At 45.6% G+C, this 22,102-nt stretch overlaps 1 protein-coding gene and 1 pseudogene across 4 annotated transcripts in view; one reads left to right on the top strand and one right to left on the bottom strand.

The window, feature by feature from the left end:
- ZC3H7A (zinc finger CCCH-type containing 7A) overlaps positions 1 to 21,483 on the bottom strand; it is a 42,635-nt gene extending 21,152 nt beyond the window's left edge. For 2 of the 3 annotated variants that reach the window (XM_023231090.2, XM_023231089.2), the window contains exons 1-4: positions 21,328 to 21,403; positions 5,159 to 5,260; positions 4,306 to 4,345; positions 2,051 to 2,248 (exon numbers count right to left, since the gene is read on the bottom strand). In XM_023231090.2, coding sequence (XP_023086858.1) covers positions 2,051 to 2,248; positions 4,306 to 4,345; positions 5,159 to 5,226 — 306 coding nt within the window. In that variant the 5' untranslated portion in view covers positions 5,227 to 5,260; positions 21,328 to 21,403. Of the gene's footprint in view, positions 1 to 2,050; positions 2,249 to 4,305; positions 4,346 to 5,158; positions 5,261 to 21,327 lie in introns of all 3 variants that reach the window. The other variant, XM_023231088.2, reaches the window with a different exon arrangement.
- On the top strand, positions 15,248 to 15,867 carry LOC111555242 (annotated as a pseudogene). Its single transcript, XR_002735463.3, has one exon. The product of XR_002735463.3 is annotated as a thymosin beta-4 pseudogene (transcript).
- Positions 21,484 to 22,102: the final 619 nt, after the last annotated feature.

Genomic DNA, 22,102 nt, shown 5'->3' on the forward strand with positions numbered 1-22,102 from the left:
TGTCACCCAGGCTGGAGTGCAGTGGCGGGATCTCGGCTCACTGCAAGCTCCGCCTCCCGGGCTCCCACCATTCTCCTGCCTCAGCCTTCCGAGTAGCTGGGACTACAGGCGCCCACCACCATGCCTGGTTAATTTTTTGTATGTTTAGTAGAGACAGGGTTTCACTGTATTAGCCAGGATGGTCTTTATCTCCTGACCTCGTGATCCACCCACCTCGGCCTCCCAGAATGCTGGGATTACAGGCGTGAGCCACCGCGCCCGGCTGGATATTTTTCTTAAATTCATGGTTATATTTTACTGAATGTCCACAGTGAAAATTAAAAGCACTTCGGGCTGGGCACAGTGGCTCACGGCTATAGTCTCAGCACTCTGGGAGGCAGAGGCGGCTGGATCACCTGAGGTCAGGAGTTCGACACCGGCCTGGCCAACATGGTGAAACCCCATCTCTACTAAAAATATAAAAATTAGCCAGGCAAGGTGGTGGGCATCTGTAATCCCAGCTACTTGGGAGGCTGAAGCAGGAAAATTACCTGAGCCCGGGAGGTGGAGGATAGAGTAAGCCAAGATTGTGCCACTGTATTCCAGCCTGGGCAACAGAGTGAGACTCCATCTCAAAAATTTTAAAAAGGTGGCTGGGCATGGTGGTTCATGCCTGTAATCCCAACACTTTGGGAGGCTGAGGCGGGCGGATCACCTGAGGTCAGGAGTTCGAGACCAGCCTGACCAACATGGAGAAACCCTGTCTCTACTAAAAATACAAAATTAGCTGGGCGTGGTGGTGCATGCCTGTAATCTCAGCTACTCGGGAGGCTGAGGCAGAAGAATCACTTGAACCCAGGAGGCGGAGGTTACCATGAGCCGAGATTGTGCCACTGCACTCCAGCCTGGGCAACAAGAGTGAAACTATGTAAAAAAAAAAAAAAGGAAAAAAAAAGCACTTCAAAAGCTTTTTAAGCTTAAAAATGTGAAAAGCTAGTGTGAATTCCTTTGAAGACTAATTACTATTTCATGACTAAAAACAAAAAACACTTGTAAGAGTGTTTTTTACAAAGAGTGTTTTATAAGATCAACGGGATCTTGACTAAGATGTTAACTGTGAACACGGACACCTGAAAGACACACTGACCTGTGAAGACCTGTATCTTCCCAGGATGACTTTTTTATAAGTAGACACACCCTCAAAAGCCATACTCAAATGGGAATCGTCAAGGACCAGTAACTAAGAAACAAATTATCTCTTAAATCCCTAACCTTCTGTCCAAAACTAATTTCTATGTTTTTATTTTATTTTATTTTTTGAGATGGAGCCTTGCTGTGTCGCCCAGGCTGGAGTGCAGTGTTGTAATCTCGGCTCACTGCAACCTCCGCCTCACGGGTTCAAGTGATTCTCCTGCCTCAGCCTCCTGAGTAGCTGGGACTACAGGCACATGCCACTGTGTCCAGCTAATTTTCGTGTTTTTAGTAGAGACGGGGTTTCACCATATTGGCCAGGCTGGTCTCGAACTCCTGACCTCATGATCCACCCACATTGGCCTCCCAAAGTGCTGGGATTACAGGCGTGAGCCACCGTACCCGGCCAATCCAAAGCTAACTTTTAAAAGCCTCACGTCACTCCAAAAGCAGGTAATACGACTTTCTCAAAAACTTAATTTAAGAAACTGACTTTTTATTGGGCCGGGTGCGGTGGCTCACGCCTGTAATCCCAACGCTTTGGGAGACCGAGGCGGGTGGATCACAAGGTCAGGAGTTCAAGACCAGCCTGGCCAAAATGGTGAAACCCTGTCTCTACTAAAAATACAAAAATTAGCTGGGCGTGGTGGCAGGCGCCTATAATCCCAGCTACTCAGGAGGCTGAGGCAGAGAAGTGCTTGAACCCGGGAGGTGGAGGTTGCAGTGAGCCGAGATCATGCCACTGCACTCCAGCCTGGGAGACTGAGCGAGACTCTGTCTCAAAAAAAAAAAAAAAAGAAATTGACTTTTTATTAATGTACTAAGTCACCGAAAAAATTCTTTTCACTCTAGAAACATCACTTTAAAAATTACAACTCACCATATTAGAATAGCAGGCAATACGATTTATATATAGTTTTTCAATTATTTCTTTGGGGATTAAAATTTCTTCAGATTTTGCATAATCAGCTATATTCAAAGCTTCCGTGTACTGGCTTATCGAGTTGTTCCAATCACGTTCCCGATAAACGTCATTTCCTTCATTAAAAAGATTTCTCACGAGAGCATGCAAATATACCTAAAAAAGAGAAAGTTACCACGTGAAGCCTTTTATCAAACAATATACGGTATAAGTAATTTTTAATTTTTAGACCTAAAACTTCCCAGGAAACAATGTGACAGAACAGCAGCATGCTCTAAGAAATTGTGAGATGCCCGAGTCACCGCTATCTCAGCTAGGTATTGTATCTCGCTTGCTTTTTCAAGGGGAAATTCAATTTCTCACTATTAAGAAACAGCAAAAGTACCTTATAAATATTTGTTCACATCTCCAATTCTGTTCCTACTAGAGAAACGAAATGGAAGCCCCAAGTCAAAGAGAGTGAATAGCTTAAGGCTTTTGAGCAGTGTTTCCAAACTGCCTTCCAAAAAGGCCATGATGAAAAATGTTTCTAGTGGTTTTCTTTACACTCCATATTGGTCAGGCTGGTCTCGAACTCCTGACCTCACGATCCACCCACCTGGGTAGTGTGTGTGGGTGTGTACACGTGTGTGGGTGTGTACACATGTGTGGGTACACATGCACATGTATGTAAAATCTACCAATTTCTAGGTGGAAAACTGTATCATTTTGTGTTTTTATGGTTTTTTTTTTTCAATGGTATCCTCTTTGTATTTGCTTGTCTTTACCAGTGAAATTGAACTATCCCACATTTTTATGGACCCCTTGTATTTCTTTTTCTGTAAATTGCTCAGGTCATTTACTGATTGGGGGGAGGGGGATGTTAAACTTTTTTCTTATCAAGTAAGTATATATATTCTTTTAGCATGTACAAAAGTTTGTCATTTTCAAAAACTTCATTATTTCTATCATGCTTTAGTTTAGTTCTGAGTCTCTTTCTGGCACCCAGGCTGGAGTGCAGTGGCACGATCTCAGCTCACTGTAACTTCACTTCCTGGGTTCAAATGATTCTCGTGTCTCAGCCTCCTGAGTAGCTGGGATTACAGGCACCTGCCACCACACTTGGCTAATTTTTGTATCTTTAGTAGAGATGAGGTTTTGCCATGTTGCCCAGGCTAGTCTCAAACTCCTGGCCTCAAGTGATCCACCCTCTTCAGCCTCCGAAAGTGCTGGGATTACAGGTATGAGCCACCACGCCTGGCCATATTTTCGTATTTTAAAAGCCCTTTTTCAACACAAGATCAGAAAAATATTCAACTTGTTTTGTCTCATTTTATGAATTCCTGTCTAAGCTGATTAAATTATTTAAAAGACTGGACAGATCAACTATTAATAATCAGTGTAACTCATGACATGCCACTTAGCATCTTTAAACCCCAGTTCCACATGTGCAAAATGAAACAACTGTTACAGTTTATTTCTGGCTGTAATACTTTTTTATTTTAAATCTGTTTGTAGAGAGGGAAGGAATAAGAGAGAAGAAAAGGGGAGGAGGGAGAGAGGCAGCAAGAAAGTGATATTTAGAAGCCTCAAAACCCTCAGAGGATAAAAAACACAGGTGAACCAACAGTTAGTAGAGACAAGGGTCTGCAGTCAAAGTCCCAATGAACTGGGCTTTCTCCCTGTTCCTAACTAGTAGATCACTAGTTCTGCCCTCTTGGTATCCAGTCCCCCTTTGCTGCTGTCAGAACATCTCCTAACAGAAAAAGATGTTCCACACACTCTTTCTCAATAAATTCTGTCCCACTTATTTTCAATGACATGAGAAATAATTTTCAAGGGGTCAAAAGATAAATTAATTCAAAACCACACTAATAGAGGAAAGAAAATACAGGACGACTGTGCAAGTATGCAAAAAAAAAAAAAATCCTATATAGAAAGGACCGGCAAACTTCTTCTGCAAATGCCCAGACAGCACATGTTTTAGGCTCCATGGGCCATATGGTCTCTGTCAAAACTACCGTATGTTGCAAAAACAGCCACAGATAATACATAAACAAATGAGTGTGGCTGTGTTCCAATAAAGCTTTATTTGCAAAAAAATCAAATAAAATTTAAAAAAGGACAGCAGGCTAGATTGGGCCCACAAGGCCATCATTTACCAACCCCTGCTACAAATTACAGTTCACAAGCCACTTGCAGAGCTTTCAAGCAGACCTTCCCGGAGTCATTACCGCATATTGCTCCTGTGTTCCTGGATATGACAGCGGCGACCTAAGAAGAAGAAACAAATTAATTGTAATTATCAAGCTCCTTATCGGGACTTGTTCAGCCAGAAGTCATCTTAAATCTGTGGTTCCATTAGCTTGCCACTAGTTCAAGGCATATTTTAAAGACTTCCTCCTCCTTTACTACCATTATTCACAGATGACTACAGTTACGAAAACAAAAAATAAAACAAAAAAAAAAACCTAAACTATTAACTTAGTATTTTTTAAGTACAACACTTTACTTTCAAACCTACTTCTATTTTTAAAAACCCTAATTCTTCAAATGCCAAAAAAAAGGTTAAAAATAGTACAGAACCACTAACAATATTTGATCCAATTTACTGCAGTATAGAGAGAATGTCTCCTTCCCAGGAAGGAACAAAGAGGCCCTTCTGCCTGGAAATGTCCATCCAAACCACAGCTGTCTCATCATTGACATGCTTCAAGAAGTCCAATTAAACACTGAGCTTCTGAACAGACACGTCTGATCACAGAAGCCCTCTGTGCCGCCAGATGTTCATTTTCAGTCACTTTCCACTCAGCAGCACTCTTCTTAGAACAAATTCAAATTCCTCAGTCTAACATTTTGGGGGAGACTAACAATTGTAGCCCTAAAAGCCAGCAACAGTAAGACTTGCTTCTGAATGCAACAATGTTCAAATGGACGAGAGAAAAAAATATTGCTAGAATATGGAGTTTCTAACCCAAATTAACTGGACCTATTAAACATGACTAAAGAGTTCTTACCCTCACAAAACATACATCCACATCAAAGAATTAAGACGCGGCAAGAACACAAGAACTCTGAAGCTCTTACTGTATGAACTGCAGTCCTTCCTTAATGTTCTGCTGCCTTTTTCTTCTCTCCTCGGACACACTGGACATGTTATCCCACACATCCACTTTCTAAATGAGCAGTCTGGAAAGAAAGAATGCAAAAAAGCACATAAGGTACCAGGGCCCCTGGACTCCAACCAAAACACCCATAAATCCAGACCTTGTCACACAATTGGCTATGGACACGTCCATTTCTGACTTGACTCCAGGGTCCTGGACAGCAGGGACCCTACAGGAGTCATCTTTGTGGGCCCCCTATGGTCCGGCACACCATAAGCACACCGTTTTCACATTCTTTTTTTGAGACGGAGTCTTACTCCATTGCCCAGGCTGGAGTGTAGTGGCGTGATCTCGGCTCACTGCAACTTCCGCCTCCTGGGTTCAAGCAATTCTCCTGTCTCAGCCTCCTGAGTGGCTGGAACTACAGACGCCTGCCACCACACCTGGCTAATTTTTGTATTTTTAGGAGAGACAGGATTTCACCTTGTTGGTCAAGCTGGTCTCGAACTCTTGACCTCAAGTGATCCACCTACCTCGGCCTGCCAAAGTGTGGGATTATAGGTGTGAGCCACGGCGCCTGGCCAGTTTTCACATTCTTTAAGGCTGAATGGCTATACAGACTTCATATACCCCTCCTGGGCAGTCTCCAAGAAAAAGTCGTGTCTCCCCTTCCTTTCCTCTTCCCTCCTTTGGCTTCAGGTTTTGTTTTTCCCCTGTCTACACGCACGCATACGCTGTCCCTAGAACAGTTCCAGCCTTGTTTTGCTTCTGGAAGCTCTCCAGAAATAAAAGGGTTTCACATCCTCTTGCCTCCGAGGGAGTCTGACTTCCTTGTAAGCCAAGTTTAAACCTTATACATATTTTGTCCCACAAACTTCCAAAATGATTATTGTTGATACAACAGATAAAATAATGATATAAATAAAGTTACTTCTATTGGAATGTTCTGGATATTAAAATGTTACCTTCGATATAACACTTGCAAATGTCAACACGTATCATTCTTTTGGGCCCCACCTCCACTAATCAGTGTTCACTGAGCAGTTCCCCAAGTTCAAGGAGAGCCACAGAGAAGAGATCTGAGAGGAAACATCATCTCCCGGTGGCCCAAACGAGTTTCTCAGCCGTAGCATTCTGGGCTAGCTAAGTACTGGTCTTGTGATTGCAGGATGTTGGCAGTATTTCTGCCTCTACCCACTATGCCTGTAACCCCTCACCCCAACCCCACTCACAACCAAAAATGTCTCCAGATATTGTTAAATGTCAGGGTGGGGAAAGCACAATCAGCCCCAGTTGAGAACCACTGACACCTAAAGTTAAGACAACATCTTACACATAAACCATGTATTTGGACCTAGGTGACAGGAAGGGAAATTCCACTCATGTTTCAAACACATTGCTGAAATTTTTTAGTTTCATTATTGCTTGGCATTTGCAGTTTTATTTTTAAATCTCTCTTTTTTTTTTTTTAAGTATAAGGGTGAGATGGGGGTTGGAATGTTCCAAATGCTGGTAACTGGTGCTAATCCCTTTCTTCTTTGAAACACTGTCAGTTCTCAATATTTTTGTCCTATAAAGTTGGTACTTTACTGAAGTGTTTACATGGGAAAGGATATGACTAGGGGGCTTGCTTTAAAATACTCCAGCAACAAAAAAAGGCTGGGGGGAGCTGGGTGTGAGGTGGGGAGGAAACAGCAGAACACTGATAACCATGGGAGAAGTGCAGGGGATTCTTCAGTACTAGTTTCTGGTCTTTGTATATGTTTGAAACATTACAAAATAAGAAGTTTAAGAAGTCCATGACATTAGAGTAAAATGACACTATTTCTGGGATGTGCTTTTAAAACAGTTTAGCCAAAAGGCAGGTAGCTGGGTGGAAATAAAACAAGAATGCCAAAAATACGGATAATGGTTCCAGCTGGATGAGGGGGCATGGAAGCTCATTCCGCCCTTCTATCTACTTGGACATGTCCACCCATGTCCTTACGAGAAGTGTTTTGGTTTTTTTTTAATTTATATATTTTTTTAAAATGTATAAATGTTTTTTAAAAATTTATATGTACAAAATAATTTAAGGTAGCACTATTTGTAAAAGAAAAAGATTTTTAAAACTAACTCAGGCCACTCATGGTAGCTCACACCTGTAATCCCAGCACTTTGGGAGGCAAACGCAGGAAGATCACTTGAGCCTAGGAGTTCAAGACTAACCTGGGCAACACAGGGAGACCCCCATCTCTACAAAAAATTTTAAAAGAGGCCAGGAGCGGTGGCTTACGCCTGTAATCCAGCACTTTGAGAGACCGAGGTGGGTGGATCACCTGAGGTCAGGAGTTCGAGACCAGCCTGACCAACATGGAGAAACCCCATCTCTACTGAAAATACAAAATTAGCCAGGCATGGTGGTGCGTGCCTATAATCCCAGTTATTTGGGAGGCTGAGGCAGGAGAATCACTTGAACCTGGTAGGCGGATGTTGCAGTGAGCCAAGATCGCACCATTGCACTCCACTGGGCAATAAGAGTGACACACCGTCTCAAAACAAAACAAAACAAAAAAACAAAAAAAAAAGTTGGTGGGGCGTGGTGGTTCATGCCTGTAATCCCAGCACTTTGGGAGACTGAGGCGGGTGGATCACCTGAGGTCAGGAGTTCCAGACCAGCCTGATCAACATGCAGAAACCTACTAAAAATACAAAATTAGCCAGGTGTGGTGGTGCATGCCTGTAATCCCAGCTACTCCGGAGGCTGGGGCAGGAGAATCGCTTGAACCCGAGAGGTGGAGGTTGCGGTGAGCTGAGATGGTGCCACGGCACTCCAGCCTGGGCAACAAGAGTGAAACTCCGTCTCAAAATAAATAAATAAACAAAAAATATAAAGATTAGCTAGGCATGGTGGCATGCACCTGTAGTCCCAGCTACTCAGGAGGCTGAGGTGGGAGGACTGATGGAGCCTGTGAGGTAGAGGTTGCAGTGAGCTGTAATCACGCCACTGCACTCCAGCCTGGGTGACAGAGTGAGACCCTGTCTCAAAAAAATAAAATAAATAAATAAAAATAAAGTAACCGGGTGTTGTGGTGCATACCTGTAGTCCCAGCTACTCAGAAGATGGAGACAGGAGGATGGCTTGAACCCAGGAGGTCAAGGCTGTAATGAGCTACGATTGGGCCACTGCACTCCTGCCTGGGTGAGAGAGTGAGACCCTGTCTCAAAAGTAGTATTTTTTAAAAAAACTTACCTAATGTCTATCAAAAACAAAATGCCTGAAGAAATTATAGGAAAAAAAAAAAAAAGATGAGGCATGTAAGTGTCCATGATATGACCTGTTTTGTTTTGTTTTGTCTCTGTCAAGCAGGCTGGAGTGCAATGGCCGGATCTCTGCTCACTGCAACCTCCGCTTCCCAGCTTCACGCCATTCTCCTGCCTCAGCCTCCCAAGTAGCAGGGACTACAGGTGCCCGCCACCACGCCCAGCTAATTTTTTGTATTTTTAGTAGAGACGGGGTTTCACTGTGTTAGCCAGGATGGTCTTGATCTGCTGACCTCGTGATCCGCCCACCTCGACCTCCCGAAGTGCTGGCATTACGAGTATGAGCCACTGCGCCTGGCCATTTTGGTTTTTTTAAGTGGCAGGTAGGTATATATATTGACATATGCTTGTGTAGACATAAAATAGCTCCAGATGAAATCATAGAGACTATAGCAGTAGTGGAAGACTGAGGGCTGGAACAGGGGTAGGGCGAGGTCTTTTCAATTTATATGTTTAAAACTTTTGTTTTATTTGGAGCCACGTAAATGAATTACCTCTGTACAAAAATTAAACAAATTTTTTAAAGTTTATGTATCCTCTGAGCCCTTCCTTGGAAAGATGACTTAAGGGACCACCAGGCTTTTGTTTGTTTTAGCTAAAACAGGGCAATTTACTTAGAGTTCGAACTGTAGAGCTCAGAGGAACCCAGAGTAGTCTTCAGGGTGCCAGAGCAGTCAGGCCAGAAGGAGGGAACCAAAGAAAAGGATGCCTGAAACCAGGACGATGGCCATACTGTCCAGTGAATGATGTACCTTTCTCTCAGCCTCTGTCTAGCCAAGGTGGGGAACTGGTTTGAGTTTGCCTCAGAAAGTTAATCTGCTGGTTAAGAATGGACTCCTGGGTACTGATATCTGCCAAGTTTATAGCCTTAAAGCTATTTTCCCCAGAAAGTGTCAGAGAACCTCGAACCTCAACCTTATACACAAAAGGCGTGTGGCAAAGAGCTGAAACCACAAGTAAGTGATTGAAAGGAAATGGAAAATGGATACAGACGTTTTTAATGCACAAAATACACCCCTTTATATGTTTAAAGATCTAGGATCATAGTATCAGGAATATTGAAATATAACATGACAGAGGATTTCATCTTCAGTCGTTTTTTAAGTTTCCCCAAAAACTTTTATTTTGAAAGTTCTCAAACACACAGTAAAGTTAAAAAAAAAAAAAATTACAATACTGTATGCCCAAATGTACAATTAATGTTTTGAGATCACATCTGCCCATCTTTATCTACCTGCTCATCCTTCTGTTCATTCATCAGTCCAGCTTACTGTTTTAACAAATTTCAAACTGAGCTGCAGACACCTAAAAATCTCAGCACACACTTCATTAACTAGAGATCAATATTTGTTTACAGTTTTGTTTTTCAAGATAAAACACACAAATCTTAATGTGAATTTTGACAAACTCATGTGACCCAGAGCCCTATCAGGATATAGACCAGCACTTTGGGAGGCCAAGGCAGGAGGATCATTTGAGCCCAGGAGTATGAGACCAGCCGGGGCAAGATGGAGAGACACCATCTCTACAAAAAAAAAAAAAAAAAGAAAGAAAAGAAGCCAGGTGTGGTGGTATGTGCCTGTAGTCCTAGCTACTCAGGACTTGCTAAGGCAAGAGGACTGATTAAGCCCAGGAGCTGGAGGCTGCAGTGAGCTGCCGACTGCGCCACTACACCTCAACTTGGGCAACAGAACAAGATCTTGTCTCTTAGAAAAGAAAAGATACAGACCATTAACTGTCACTCTAGGGGAAATTCCCTCATGCCCCTTCCCCAAACTACTACGGTAATTTCTTTTTTCCTCACCATTTATTAGTTCTACCTGTGAAATAACCTGCCCCCACACCACACACCCTTTTGTGTTTTGGGTTTTTTTTTTTTTTTTTTTTGAGACAAGGTCTTACTGTCATCCAGGCTGGAGTACAGTGGTGTGATCACAGCTCACTGCAACCTCGAAGTTCTGGTCTCAAGCGATCCTCCCCCATCAGCCCCTTGAGTAGCTGAGATTACAAGTGTGCCACCATGCTCAGCTAATTTTTTTAATTCCACAGGGATTAAAAGCACAGGGACTGGCCAGGTGGGGTGGCTCATGCCTGTAACCCCAGTACTTTGGGAGGCCGACGCGGGCAGATCACCTGAGCTCAGGAGTTTGAGACTAGGCTGGCCAACATGGTGAAACCCTGTCTCTACTAAAAACTAAAAATATAAAAATTAGCCAGGCATGGTGGCACATGCCTGTAATCCCAGCTACTCGGAAGGCTGAGGTAGGAGAATCGTTTGAACCTGGCAAGCGGCGCTTGCAAGTGAGCTGAAATCATGCCATCGTACTCCAGCCTGAGGGACAAGAACAAGACTTTGTCTCCAAAGAAAAAAAAAAAAAAAAGCACAGGGATTTCAGGTGTGAGCCCCCTTGTCCAGCCCCATACTGCTTTTTTTAAATAGAAAAAAAGATGTTTAAAAATATACCATCTTATTTTTGGATCCTGTTAAAATCTAGCCTCAATTTTAAAGAAAGAAAGAACTTTACGAAGTCAAACCAACAGTCTCCTCTCTTACTCAGCCTCAGCAGCACTCCCTCCTCGGGGCCCCTCCCTTCAACTTCCACCTCACAGCCCTAGCTAGGTTTGTCCCTACCTCACAGGCCTCTCCGTCTCCTGCAGGCTGAGGCTCCATCTCCACAGACTTCTCACCTTGAGAGCGCTGAGGACGCACTCTTGAGATCTCCCGGAGCCATACGCTCCCATACAGGGCCTCCCTCCACCAGACAGATGTCAAATGCCCTCATCGAGGGCCCCATGACAACTCTCACATCCATCCCAAGGCAGACCCACCCGCCTGTTTGACAGTTCCATTTGAATTTCTCAGACATCCCAAACTGTCCATTTTAACATGACAGTGAAAAGGAATGTCTCCTTCCCACCCAATCACTTAGCCACCCATTTGCCCTCCTGGAGGGCCACCAACCACTGTTACCAGTCTCAGAAAAGTCCCAACAAATATATATATACATATATCTTTTTTTTTTCTTTTTTTTTTGAGATGGAGTCTTGCTTTGTCGCCCAGGCTGAACTGTAGTGGCGTGATCTCAGCTCACTACAACCTCCACCTCCTGGGTTCAAGCGATTATCCTGCCTCAGCCTCCCGAGTAGCTGGGATTACAGGTGTGCGCCACCACACCCAGCTAATTTTTGTATTTTTAGTAGAGATGGGGTTTCACCATGTTGGTCAAGCAGGTCTCAAACTCCTGACCTCGTGATCTGCCTGCCTTGGCCTCCCAAAGCACTGGGATTACAGGCGTGAGCCACCATGCCTGGCCCGACAAAGATATTCTATAGAACGATTCTGTATCTTGATTGTGGGAGTGGTTACATGAATTTACGCATGGGGTAAAACTGCATAATACTACACACACACACACACACACGAGTGCTGGTTAAAACCCAGTGAGGCCCGTAGTTTGGTTAACAGTATTATACTACTGTCAATTTCCTGGTTGTCTGACAGTATGCTACAGTTACATGTCACCACTGAAGGAAGCAGGGGTGAAGGGTTCATGGGACTCTATGTACTACTTTTGCAACTTCCTGTGAGTCTATAATTATTTCAAAATAAAAAGTTAAAAGTATTCTGTATATATGTTTTTTGTTGTTGTTGTTGTTGTTTTTTGAGACAAACTCTCACTCTGTCACCCAGGCTGGAATGCAATGACACAACCTCAAACTCACTGCAACCTCTGCTTCCTGGGTTCAAGCAATTCTTCTGCCTCAGCCTCCCAAGTAGCTGGGATTACAGGCGCACACCACCATGCCTGGCTAATTTTTGTTATTTCTGTAGAGACAGGGTTTCACCATGTCAGCCAGGCTGGTCTTGAACTCCTGACCTCAGGTGATCGGCCTGGCTCAGCCTCCCAAAGTGCTGGAATTACAGGCGTGAGCCACCGTGCCCAGCAGTGTATATGTTCTTCTTTATTCAAACTGGAGCTACCAGCGAGTTCTGTACCCTACTGTCTTCATGGAGTATCTAATCAGTGTGTTTTCAATACGCACTCAGCGTTCTATGATATGGCTGTACCATAATTTTACCAGGCCTCTGGTGATGGACCTTCTGGTTGTTTCCAATCTTTAAAGGTCACTATGTGCACGGGGCATTTCATACATATCTAAGTAACCCTTTAAAGAACTTTTATAGGATAGGCCAGCCATGGTGGCTCACGCCTGTAATCCCAGCACTTTGGGAGGCCGAGGCAGGCAGATCACTTGAGGTCAGGAGTTCCAGACCAGCCTGGCCAACATGGTGAAATCCCATCTCTACTAAAAATACAAAAATTAACCAGGTGTGGTGGCACACACCTGTAATCCCAGCTACTCAAGAGGCTAAGGCAGGAGCATCACTAGAACCTGGGATGTGGAGGCTACAGTGAGCAGAGATCATGCCACTTCATTCCACCTGAACTTAAGAGCGAGACTCCATTTCAGAAAAAAAAAAAAAAAAAAGAATTTCTAAAGGACAAAGGGCATATATATTTATTTTGCCAGCTATTGCCACAATACACCGAGCGATACTCCCACCAACAATGCACAGGATTCCTGGTTCACTGCTTCTTTCAGGCATTATCAAATGTGTGAATCCTTGTTAACCAAAAAAGTGAGAAACAGCGTGTCAATGTGATGAGGCTGGTTTGTTTTAATCTCATCATCAAGGCTGAGCGTCCTTTCAGATTTAAGAATCATCTGTATTTCCTTATCTGTGAATTGTTTGCTCATATCCTCTGCTCATTCTTCTTCCAGGCTGAGCTTTACTTATTTATGGAAGCTCTTTATAAGTTGAGGAAAATAGTTCTTTCTGATGTTGGTGTTTCTTCCAATTTGATGTCAATCTTTTGACTTTGGTTATTTTTGACAGCAAAAGTTTTTCACTGTTGTTGTTGTTGTTTTCTGAGATGGAGTTTCACTGTTATTGCCCAGGCTGGAGTGCAATGGCACGATCTCGGCTCATTGCAACATCCACCTCCCAGGTTCAAGCGATTCTTCTGCCTCAGCCTCCCGAGTAGCTGCGATTACAGGCGTGCGCCAAAACGCCCAACTAATTTTGTATGTTTAGTAGAGATAGGGTTTCTCCATGTTGGTCAGGCTGGTCTTGAACTCCTGATCTCAGGTGATCTTCCCACCTCGGCCTCTCAAAGTGTTGGGATTACAGGTGTGAGCCACTGCGCCCGGCCTTTTTTTAAATTTTTTTTTTTTTTTTTAAGTAGCTGAATTTATCAGTATTTCCTTTTATGGCTCCTAGATTCTGACATACTCAGAAATACCTTCCCCACTCTGAGATTATAAAATACTCACTCCTCTCATATTTTCTTCTAGTACATGTTTCATCTTGAAGCATTTTTTAAATCTACCCCACCATTTTACTACAAAGAGTGATGTAGGGGCCGGGCGCGGTGGCTCACGCCTGTAATCCCAACACTTTGGGAGGCCAAGGCAGGTGGATCACCTGAGGTCAAGAGTTCGAGATCAGCCTGACCAACACAGCGAAACCCTGTCTATACTAAAAATACAAAAATTGGCTGGGCATGGTGGCAAGCGCCTGTAATCCCAGCTACTCCGGAGGCTGAGGCATGAGAATCCCTTGAACCCAGGAGGTAGAGGGTGCAGTGAGCCAAGATCACGCCATTGCACTCCAGTATGGGTCACAGAGCGACATTCTGCCGCAAAAATAAATAAATAAAATAAGTAAAAAATAAAAATAAACATCAGCCCAGACTTGGGGCACCTTCTTGTATGTAGTCTCAGCTACTCAGAGGCTGAGGGAGGAAGACCGCTTAAGCCCAGGCGTTCAAGGCTCAGCAAGCTATAATCACACCACTGCACTCCAGCCTGGGTATACTAGAGCGAGACCCTGTCTCTAAAATAAATTTTAAAACACACACACACACCCTAATTCTTGCACTCTGCTTAAGACCCTTCAGCGGTTGCTCGGGACGCTGGATGAAACCTTGCCTCCGTAGGGTGACCTAGCAGACCTCCTTCCTCAAGCCATGCAGCTCCTCCCTCCCCCAGCTTCACACATGAGGCTCCTGTCACACTGACCTTTTTAAGAGCTCCCAGAACAAGTCAGGCACTCCATGTTTCTAAGTCACTGTGTTTGTTGCTCCCTCTGCCCAAAATACACTTCCCAGCTCTCCACAGAGCTGGCTCCTTTTCATCCATCCAGAAGTGGCCTTAAATAACACTGTTAGGGACCTTCCCTTGCCACCCTAAACTGCTGCCTCACCCCAGTCTCACCCCTCTTATTCACTTCAGCAGGTACCTAGTACTTCTTAGCCTTCATTGTAAGAACAACATCTGGGTGCAGCTCAACAAATACTTGAAGGAAAGAATGAAGTAAGCGGCCCAGTGTAAAGAGAATGCCTCATACAAAGTTCAGGGACCCAGGAGACAGAAGCTGGTAAAACTGTTCACAAGAAGCAAGTGTGGGCAGGGACCGGTGGCTCATGCCTGTAATCCCAGCACTTTGGGAGGCCGAGGCGGGCGGATCATGAAGTCAAGAGATCGAGACCATCCTGGCTAACACAGTGAAATCCTGTCTCTACTAAAAATACAAAAAATTAGCCGGGCGTGGTAGCAGGCACCTGTGGTCCCAGCTACTCGGGAGACTGAGGCAGGAGAATGACGTGAACCCGGGAGGCGGAGCTTGCAATGAGCCGAGATCGGGCTACTGCACTCCAGCCTGGGCGAGACAGCAAGACTCCGCTTCAAAAAAAAAAAAAAAAACTCGGTGGTGGCCACTGCGCAGACCAGACTTCACTCGTTTTCGTGCGCCTCGCTCCGCTTTTCCTCCGCAACCATGTCTGACAAACCCGATATGGCTGAGATCGAGAAATTCGATAAGTCGAAACTGAAGAAGACAGAGACGTAAGAGAAAAATCCACTGCCTTCCAAAGAAACGATTGAACAGGAGAAGCAAGCAGGCGAATCGTAATGAGGCGTGCGCTGCCAATATGCACTGTACATTCCACAAGCATTGCCTTCTTATTTTACTTCTTTTAGCTGTTTAACTTTGTAAGATGCAAAGAGGTTGGATCAAGTTTAAATGACTGTGCTGCCCCTTTCACATCAAAGAACTACTGACAACGAAGGCCGCGCCTGCCTCTCCCGTCTGTCTATCTGGCCGGCAGGGAAGGAAAGAACTTGCATGTTGGTGAAGGAAGAAGTGGGGTGGAAGAAGTGGGGGTGGGACGACAGTGAAATCTAGAGTAAAACCAAGCTGGCCCAAGGTGTCCTGCAGGCTGTAATGCAGTTTAATCAGAGTGCCATTTTTTTGTTGTTGTTCAAATGATTTTAATTATCGGAATGCACAATTTTTTTAATATGCAAATAAAAATTTTAAAACTTAAAAAAAAAAAAAAAGCAAGTGTGAAGGAGGGTGCCCGGTAGGAAATGACTGCCTGCAAACAGAGCTGGCTATGGCGGGGCTCGGCCTCCAACCCTTTGGGGGAACAAGGTGGGAAGTGAATTAATATAGTGGGAACTAGCTGGAGACAGCGACTGAAAAAAACCTGAAACCATAAGCAACTCCTCAAGGTATACAATGACAAGTTTCACTGATCCCCTCTCCTCCTAAATAAAAAAGAATTCCAGGGAAGAAGGCACTTTGTTTTTTTGTTTTGTCTTTGAGACAGTGTCTCCCTATGTTGCCCAGGTTGCAGTGCAGTGGCATAATCACAGCTCACTGCAGCCTCAACCTCCAGAGCTCAATCCTCCCACCTCAGCCTCCCAAGTAGCTGGGGCTACAAGCACATGCCACTATACCTGAATAATTGTTGTGTTTTTTGTAGAGACAGAGTCTCACTGTATTGCCCAGGCTGGTCTCAAACTTCTGGGCTCAAGCAATCCACCCACCTTAGCCTCCCAAAGTATTGGGATTACAGGCGTGACCCATGCCTGGCCCAAGGAGAGACACTTTGAAGAGTTCATTTTAAAGCAAGCAACTCAATTAAATAGGAATTTCATTAAATTAACTGAACTCTTACAAATTGGAATATCATCTCTCTGGGATCAGCTGATTTAAAATTTGTTACTAATCTTGAAGTTATGTAAGATCTCAAGGTATCCTGGATCTTCAGAATTCCCTTACTATTTACTCAGTGCCTGGTAGGTTAAAGTCATTATCAAAAAGTCTAGTACAATGTTGGTAACTAGACAAATATATCCACATCCATGAGTTTTTGACCTTACATGGTAACTTTAGAAACTAGCTCTCATTAACAGAAGACATCAAGGTAAGGGAAATGTGACTGCAACATACTGAGACAGAAATAGTAGCTCTTACTAGATGCCAGGCACTGTTCTACATGCTTTATACGTATTAAGTCATTTAATCCTCCTGCTAACCTTAAGTGACAGGTACTATAAAGAAACTGAAATACAGATAAGTGACGCAACTGGCCCAGGATTACAGCTAGGAAGTAGCAGAGCTCGATTTCAAAAGCAGACAGCCTGGCTCCAAGCCTGAGTGCCTATCCACCTGGCTCTTCTGCACATTACGTGCCAATGACGCCTGGAGGGCAGTGAGCACCTGTCTAGGGTGACCCTGGGCTGGGCTCTGAAAGACAAATATGGCTCTGATGAACAGGTGGGCACTTTAAAGCCATTCAGGAGAAATGAAAGAAACACATGCATGCATGTGTGCACGTGCACACAAAAAGATATGCTCAACAGACATTACTTAACGCAACTCAGACAAAGTGACGAAGCAGAGGGCTTTCACAGGAATGCAGTAGGCCAGGAGTCAGGACATCACTCCATGGAAAATCTTTCAAGGGGATATGCTCCACCCAGAACATAATGTATTTAAATACAAATAATATTAAAACAGCCTTACAAGACGTGCTAACACAGGACCAAAGACTGAATGCAGTGCAGAGGTCACCTAGCACAGCATTTGTACTTTTGCCTAAAAAGGTATCACTACATTTCAAGTGAAAAATTACAGGCTGGGTGCAGTGGCTCCTGCCTGTAATCCCAACACTTTGGGAGGCTGAGGTGGGAGGATCACTTCAGGCCAGGAGTTTGAGACCAGCCTGGGCAACATAGGAGACTCCATCTCTACAAAAAAACTTTTAAAAATTAAATGGGCATGGTGGTGTACACCTGTAGTGCCAGCTACTCGGGAGACTGCAGTAGAAGGATTGCTTGAGGCCAGGAGTTTGAGGTTGCAGCAAACTATGACTATGCCACTATACTCCAGCCTGGGTGTCAGAGCAAGATCCTGTCTGAAAAAAAAGGGAGTTGGGGGGAGGAAAAATGATACTTACCAGTCCATATTCAAATATCCTCAGACTGAAGCCTCTCTATGTAATATTAATAGCTTTAAAAACAGTAACTACAAAGTAGTTAAAGTATCCTTATTGTCATCCTTGTTTGGCAATAGTATATCAACCGGCTCTTGCAACACTTACAAAAGCACCTGGGGTACAATGCAAGCCTCAGAAGGCTGCAAACCCAAGGTGATAAGACATTAAAGATGTTGAAGCTCCTACTGGATACTTTATGAAACAGTTTCTCCCTTTTACTGAAAAGGAAAACTTCATGAGAGATGGTATACCAAACAACAGCAGGAAGGTAATGTTCCATTTTGGCTGGAAGGTAATGTTACATTTTGGCTGGAGTTCTTCTCCCAACAGGAACTATTCGCTTTGAAATTGCTGTCAGATTTCAGATTCTGTAAGATACAATGTCTGTCAAGAGGCTCCCCTGGCAAAGAGCCTCCCTCTGCATCCAAGCCCTGCTAAGTGGTGGTTTCCAGGAACTTCTCATCTTATCTATGACCTCTGTATGGAAGAACTCAACAGGAATATTTCATGTAAAATCTTCATGATAAATGATTTGCCTGGGGACACTCATACCACCACCTTGTGCCCAAGACCGCCAGCCAAGGAAATCTTCCCAACCAAGTAAGTGCTGACACCTAACCCCAACACACACTCACCTTCTTACCAACTGTGCCAGATTAATGTCCTGCTCCAAATTCGGGCCTTTTCAGAAAACACAAAGCTTCCCACTTTCTATTTGTGAAAAAGTAACCGCGTTGCTTTACATAAACGAAAATCACCTCATTTAATATGTCTTCTGTGTACATGTAAATTAAAACATGTTCTCACTAGCAGTAACTTTAAAACTTCCGGATTAATACTTTAATATTTCCTCCTTAAAAAATATCTAAAATTTCTTCTTGATTTGCCAACACCTCACTTTAATTTTCATAAGGATTCTGGAGAAAAATATTTTCACTAAAAAAAAAAAAAAAAAAAAAGGCAAAACAAAACACTTCAAGACATTATCTAGAAGACAAAAGTTTGCTCACATCATACTGTCTCTAGAAAGCACTTTCTAGGGTATCTGTGGCAACAGGATACAGACATCTTTTGTTTCTTTCTTCCTTTACTGAAATGCTCAAAACTTTCCAACAGTCACTCTCACCATCCCTAGAATTGAGAGTTTCTACAATTGATTCTTTTCTACTTATATTGACAATTTAATCCACCCCAATTGGCAGGTTTTAAAATCAGTCAGAATTAAGAATTGTGGAACAATGTAGCTGACAAATCACCATTCTTATTTGGAAAAACTGACAGAACCTGGGGAATGGGAAAGGAAGAGAGTGTAGGTCTGTGTAAAACCCACAACTAAAATTCACAGTAACATGAAGGCAAGAATTCTCCACTTCATTTGGATGGCAGAAAATCAATGGGCTCTTTGCAGAATACACACACACACGCAAAGACACACACACAAACATTGATAATATTCAGCCTCAATAACTCATGATCTCATTCTGAGCCAAACCTCATATAACTATTTGTAGCCTCCAGCATACAGCAGATAGGGAAAATTTTTCAACAGGGAAAATACTGTCCATCAACCTGAATTATTCTGCAGATTAGGACAAGACCCCATTGTGCAATTCAGTTCAATAGTTTGGCTCAGGATGAGAAGGAAGAGGCAGTGGATTCTTTGAGAGTCTTAAGGGAAGGAGACCACATGCCATCAGAGAAGCAGGAAAGATAAGCAGATAGACATGTGTTCTCAGGGCCACAACCCATTCAGATGCCCCAGCTGAGCGCTGTCCAGCCGAAATACTATACAAAATATACAACAAAATGAGGCATACATGTCATTGTATGTATGTATCTATGTATGTATGTGGCGAGGGAGTCTCGATCTGTTGCCCGGGGAGCAGTGCAATGGTGCAATCTCTGCTCACTGCAACCTCTGTCTCCCGGTTCAAGCGATTCTCCTGCCTCAGCCTCCCCAGTAGCTGGGATTACAGGCGCCTACCACCACGCCTGGCTCATTTTTGTATTTTTACTAGAGACAGGTTTCACCAAGTTGGCCAGGCTGGTCTCGAATTCCTCACCTCAGGTGATGCACCCACCTCATCCTCCCAAAGTACTGGGATTTCAGACATGAGTCACCCCGCCCGGCCCATACATGTCATTTTAAATATCCAAATAGCCACACTAAAAAGGGGAAAAAGAAAAGCAGTGAGATTAACTTTTGTTTTTTTATTTGTTTTCAGACAGTGTCTTGCTCTATCACCCAGGCTGGAGCGCAATGTCACCCAGGCTGGAGCCCACTGGCACAATCTCGGCTCACCGAAGCCTCAATCTCCTGGGCTCAAGGGATTCTCCCACCTTAGCCTCCCGAGTAGCTGACTACAGGGGTGCGCCACCACGCCTGGTTAATTTTTTGTATTTTTTGTAGAGACAGGGGCCTCACTAAGTTGCGCAGGCTGGTTTTGAACTCCTGCAATCAAACGATCTGCCTGCCTCAGCCTCCCAAAGTTTTGGGATGACAAGCATGAGCCACTGCATCCTGCCAAGATTAATTTTAATGACAGATGTTCGTGAATCCAATTTGTCCCAAACATGACCATCTCAACATGCATTTAAGTATAAGAGATTACCAATGACAACCTTTACTTCTTTCTCATCCTAAGTCTTTAAAATCAGATGTACGTTTCACAGCTGGGACCACAACTCAGACTGGCCCCATTTCGTGGGCTCCATCTTCCCAAGCGGCCGGGGGTCAGTGGCCACCGTACTGGGCACGGCAAGGTCCTTCGTGGTTCAATACCGAACACGGGCAACTCCTTTTCATCCCTAGACAGGTGGGGACAGGAAAATACCCAACTCCTCGCACATCCACCCAGTCCCCACGCAGGCGCGACCTCGGAGGCCCCGGCCGGGCTTCAGGCAGCCCCACCCCTGCGCTGCCCAGGCCTGACCGGAAGCCCCGCTGATGGGAACTGACAGGTCCCGGTCCCGGTCCTCCCGGGCGGCGCCCCCGCCTCCGCGGACCCCAAGGCCTCTCCCCGCCCGGCCCAGGGCTGCACCCTGCGCGAAAAAATAAAAAAAGAACAGGGGGTAAAAAAGAGGGATGAGCCCCAAATTAATGCGCCAAGCTCTCCGCCGGCATCCTTCCCGCCCCCAAGCCCAAGACGCTGACTCGGGGTGGGTCCCGGCGATCACCAGAGCAGGCAGAAATAACGAAGACAAATGGTTTTTTTTAGTGAAATCACCAAAACAGACATTTTGCCGAGGAACGGCAGGCAGAAGTGGGTCACGTTATTCTCGGTGGGGGAAGGAGACGGCGCGCCCACCCGTCCCTCCGCGCGCACGGGCCCCGGCCCCGCTCCTCTCAGGGTCCTCTCGGGTCCGCGGGCCCCGGACCCCGCCGCCCCTCCCCCGCCCCGCCCGCCGTCCGTTAACGGCCGCGCGCGAGCACGAGGCGGCGGCGCGCGCGGGGGCGCGCGCTTCCTTCACCCCGGTGGCGCCCCTCTACCCCTACCTGTGGGGACGACGCGCCGGCCGGCGGCGGAAGGCAGGCGGAGGCGGGCGGCAGCAGGCGGGCGGCGGTGGCGGCGGTGGCGAGGCCCGGGTGCGCGCTCGCAGCTCTCCCTCGTTTAGCGGCGGCTGCGGCGGCTCGGCTGCGCCCGCGGCGGCGCCCTCTGGCGGCGGGAGGCCGCACTTGCCGCCCGGGAGACGCCGCCATTGGCTGCGCCGAAGCTACGGGCTGGGGGCGGCGGCGCCACGTCTGACTGGGGGCAGGGACCTGGGCGCGCCGTTCAATCCGGAGCCCCGGCGTCGAAGCGCGGCCCACCGGGGGAGCCAATGGGAAGGCCACGTTGCGCACTGGACGCGCTTGGACTCAAGACGGATTAACCAGCACCTGGGTGTTCTGGGGCCTCGCCCGGGCCGCGGCCTGATCAGAAGCGCGAGGAGGTAGAACAGCGTCCAGCGGGGAGAGGAGCTGGAGTCGGCATCGGGAAGCCGACCCTGGAGCCTGCCTAGCTTGGCGAGTCCTCATCCGGGGCGCCGGGCTCTGCGGAGAGGAACGCTGCATCCTCAGAACAACCGTGATTGTCCTCATCCCTACAGATGAGGAACGGAGGCGCGGAGCCCCACGGCAGCCGGGGATCCAAAGACAGCCTCCTTCCAGCTCCATCTGCCGGCTCTTGGAAGGCCTGGATCCCTGTCCTTAGTGCCCAGCGCACATGCCGCCTCTTCCACATGCATATGACGGCCAGGTGCCCCGCTGCGGCACAGCTTCTTGTAAAACGCTC

This window comes from Piliocolobus tephrosceles, chromosome 17 (genome assembly GCF_002776525.5).
Source record: "Piliocolobus tephrosceles isolate RC106 chromosome 17, ASM277652v3, whole genome shotgun sequence".
Classification (NCBI taxonomy): domain Eukaryota; kingdom Metazoa; phylum Chordata; class Mammalia; order Primates; family Cercopithecidae; genus Piliocolobus; species Piliocolobus tephrosceles.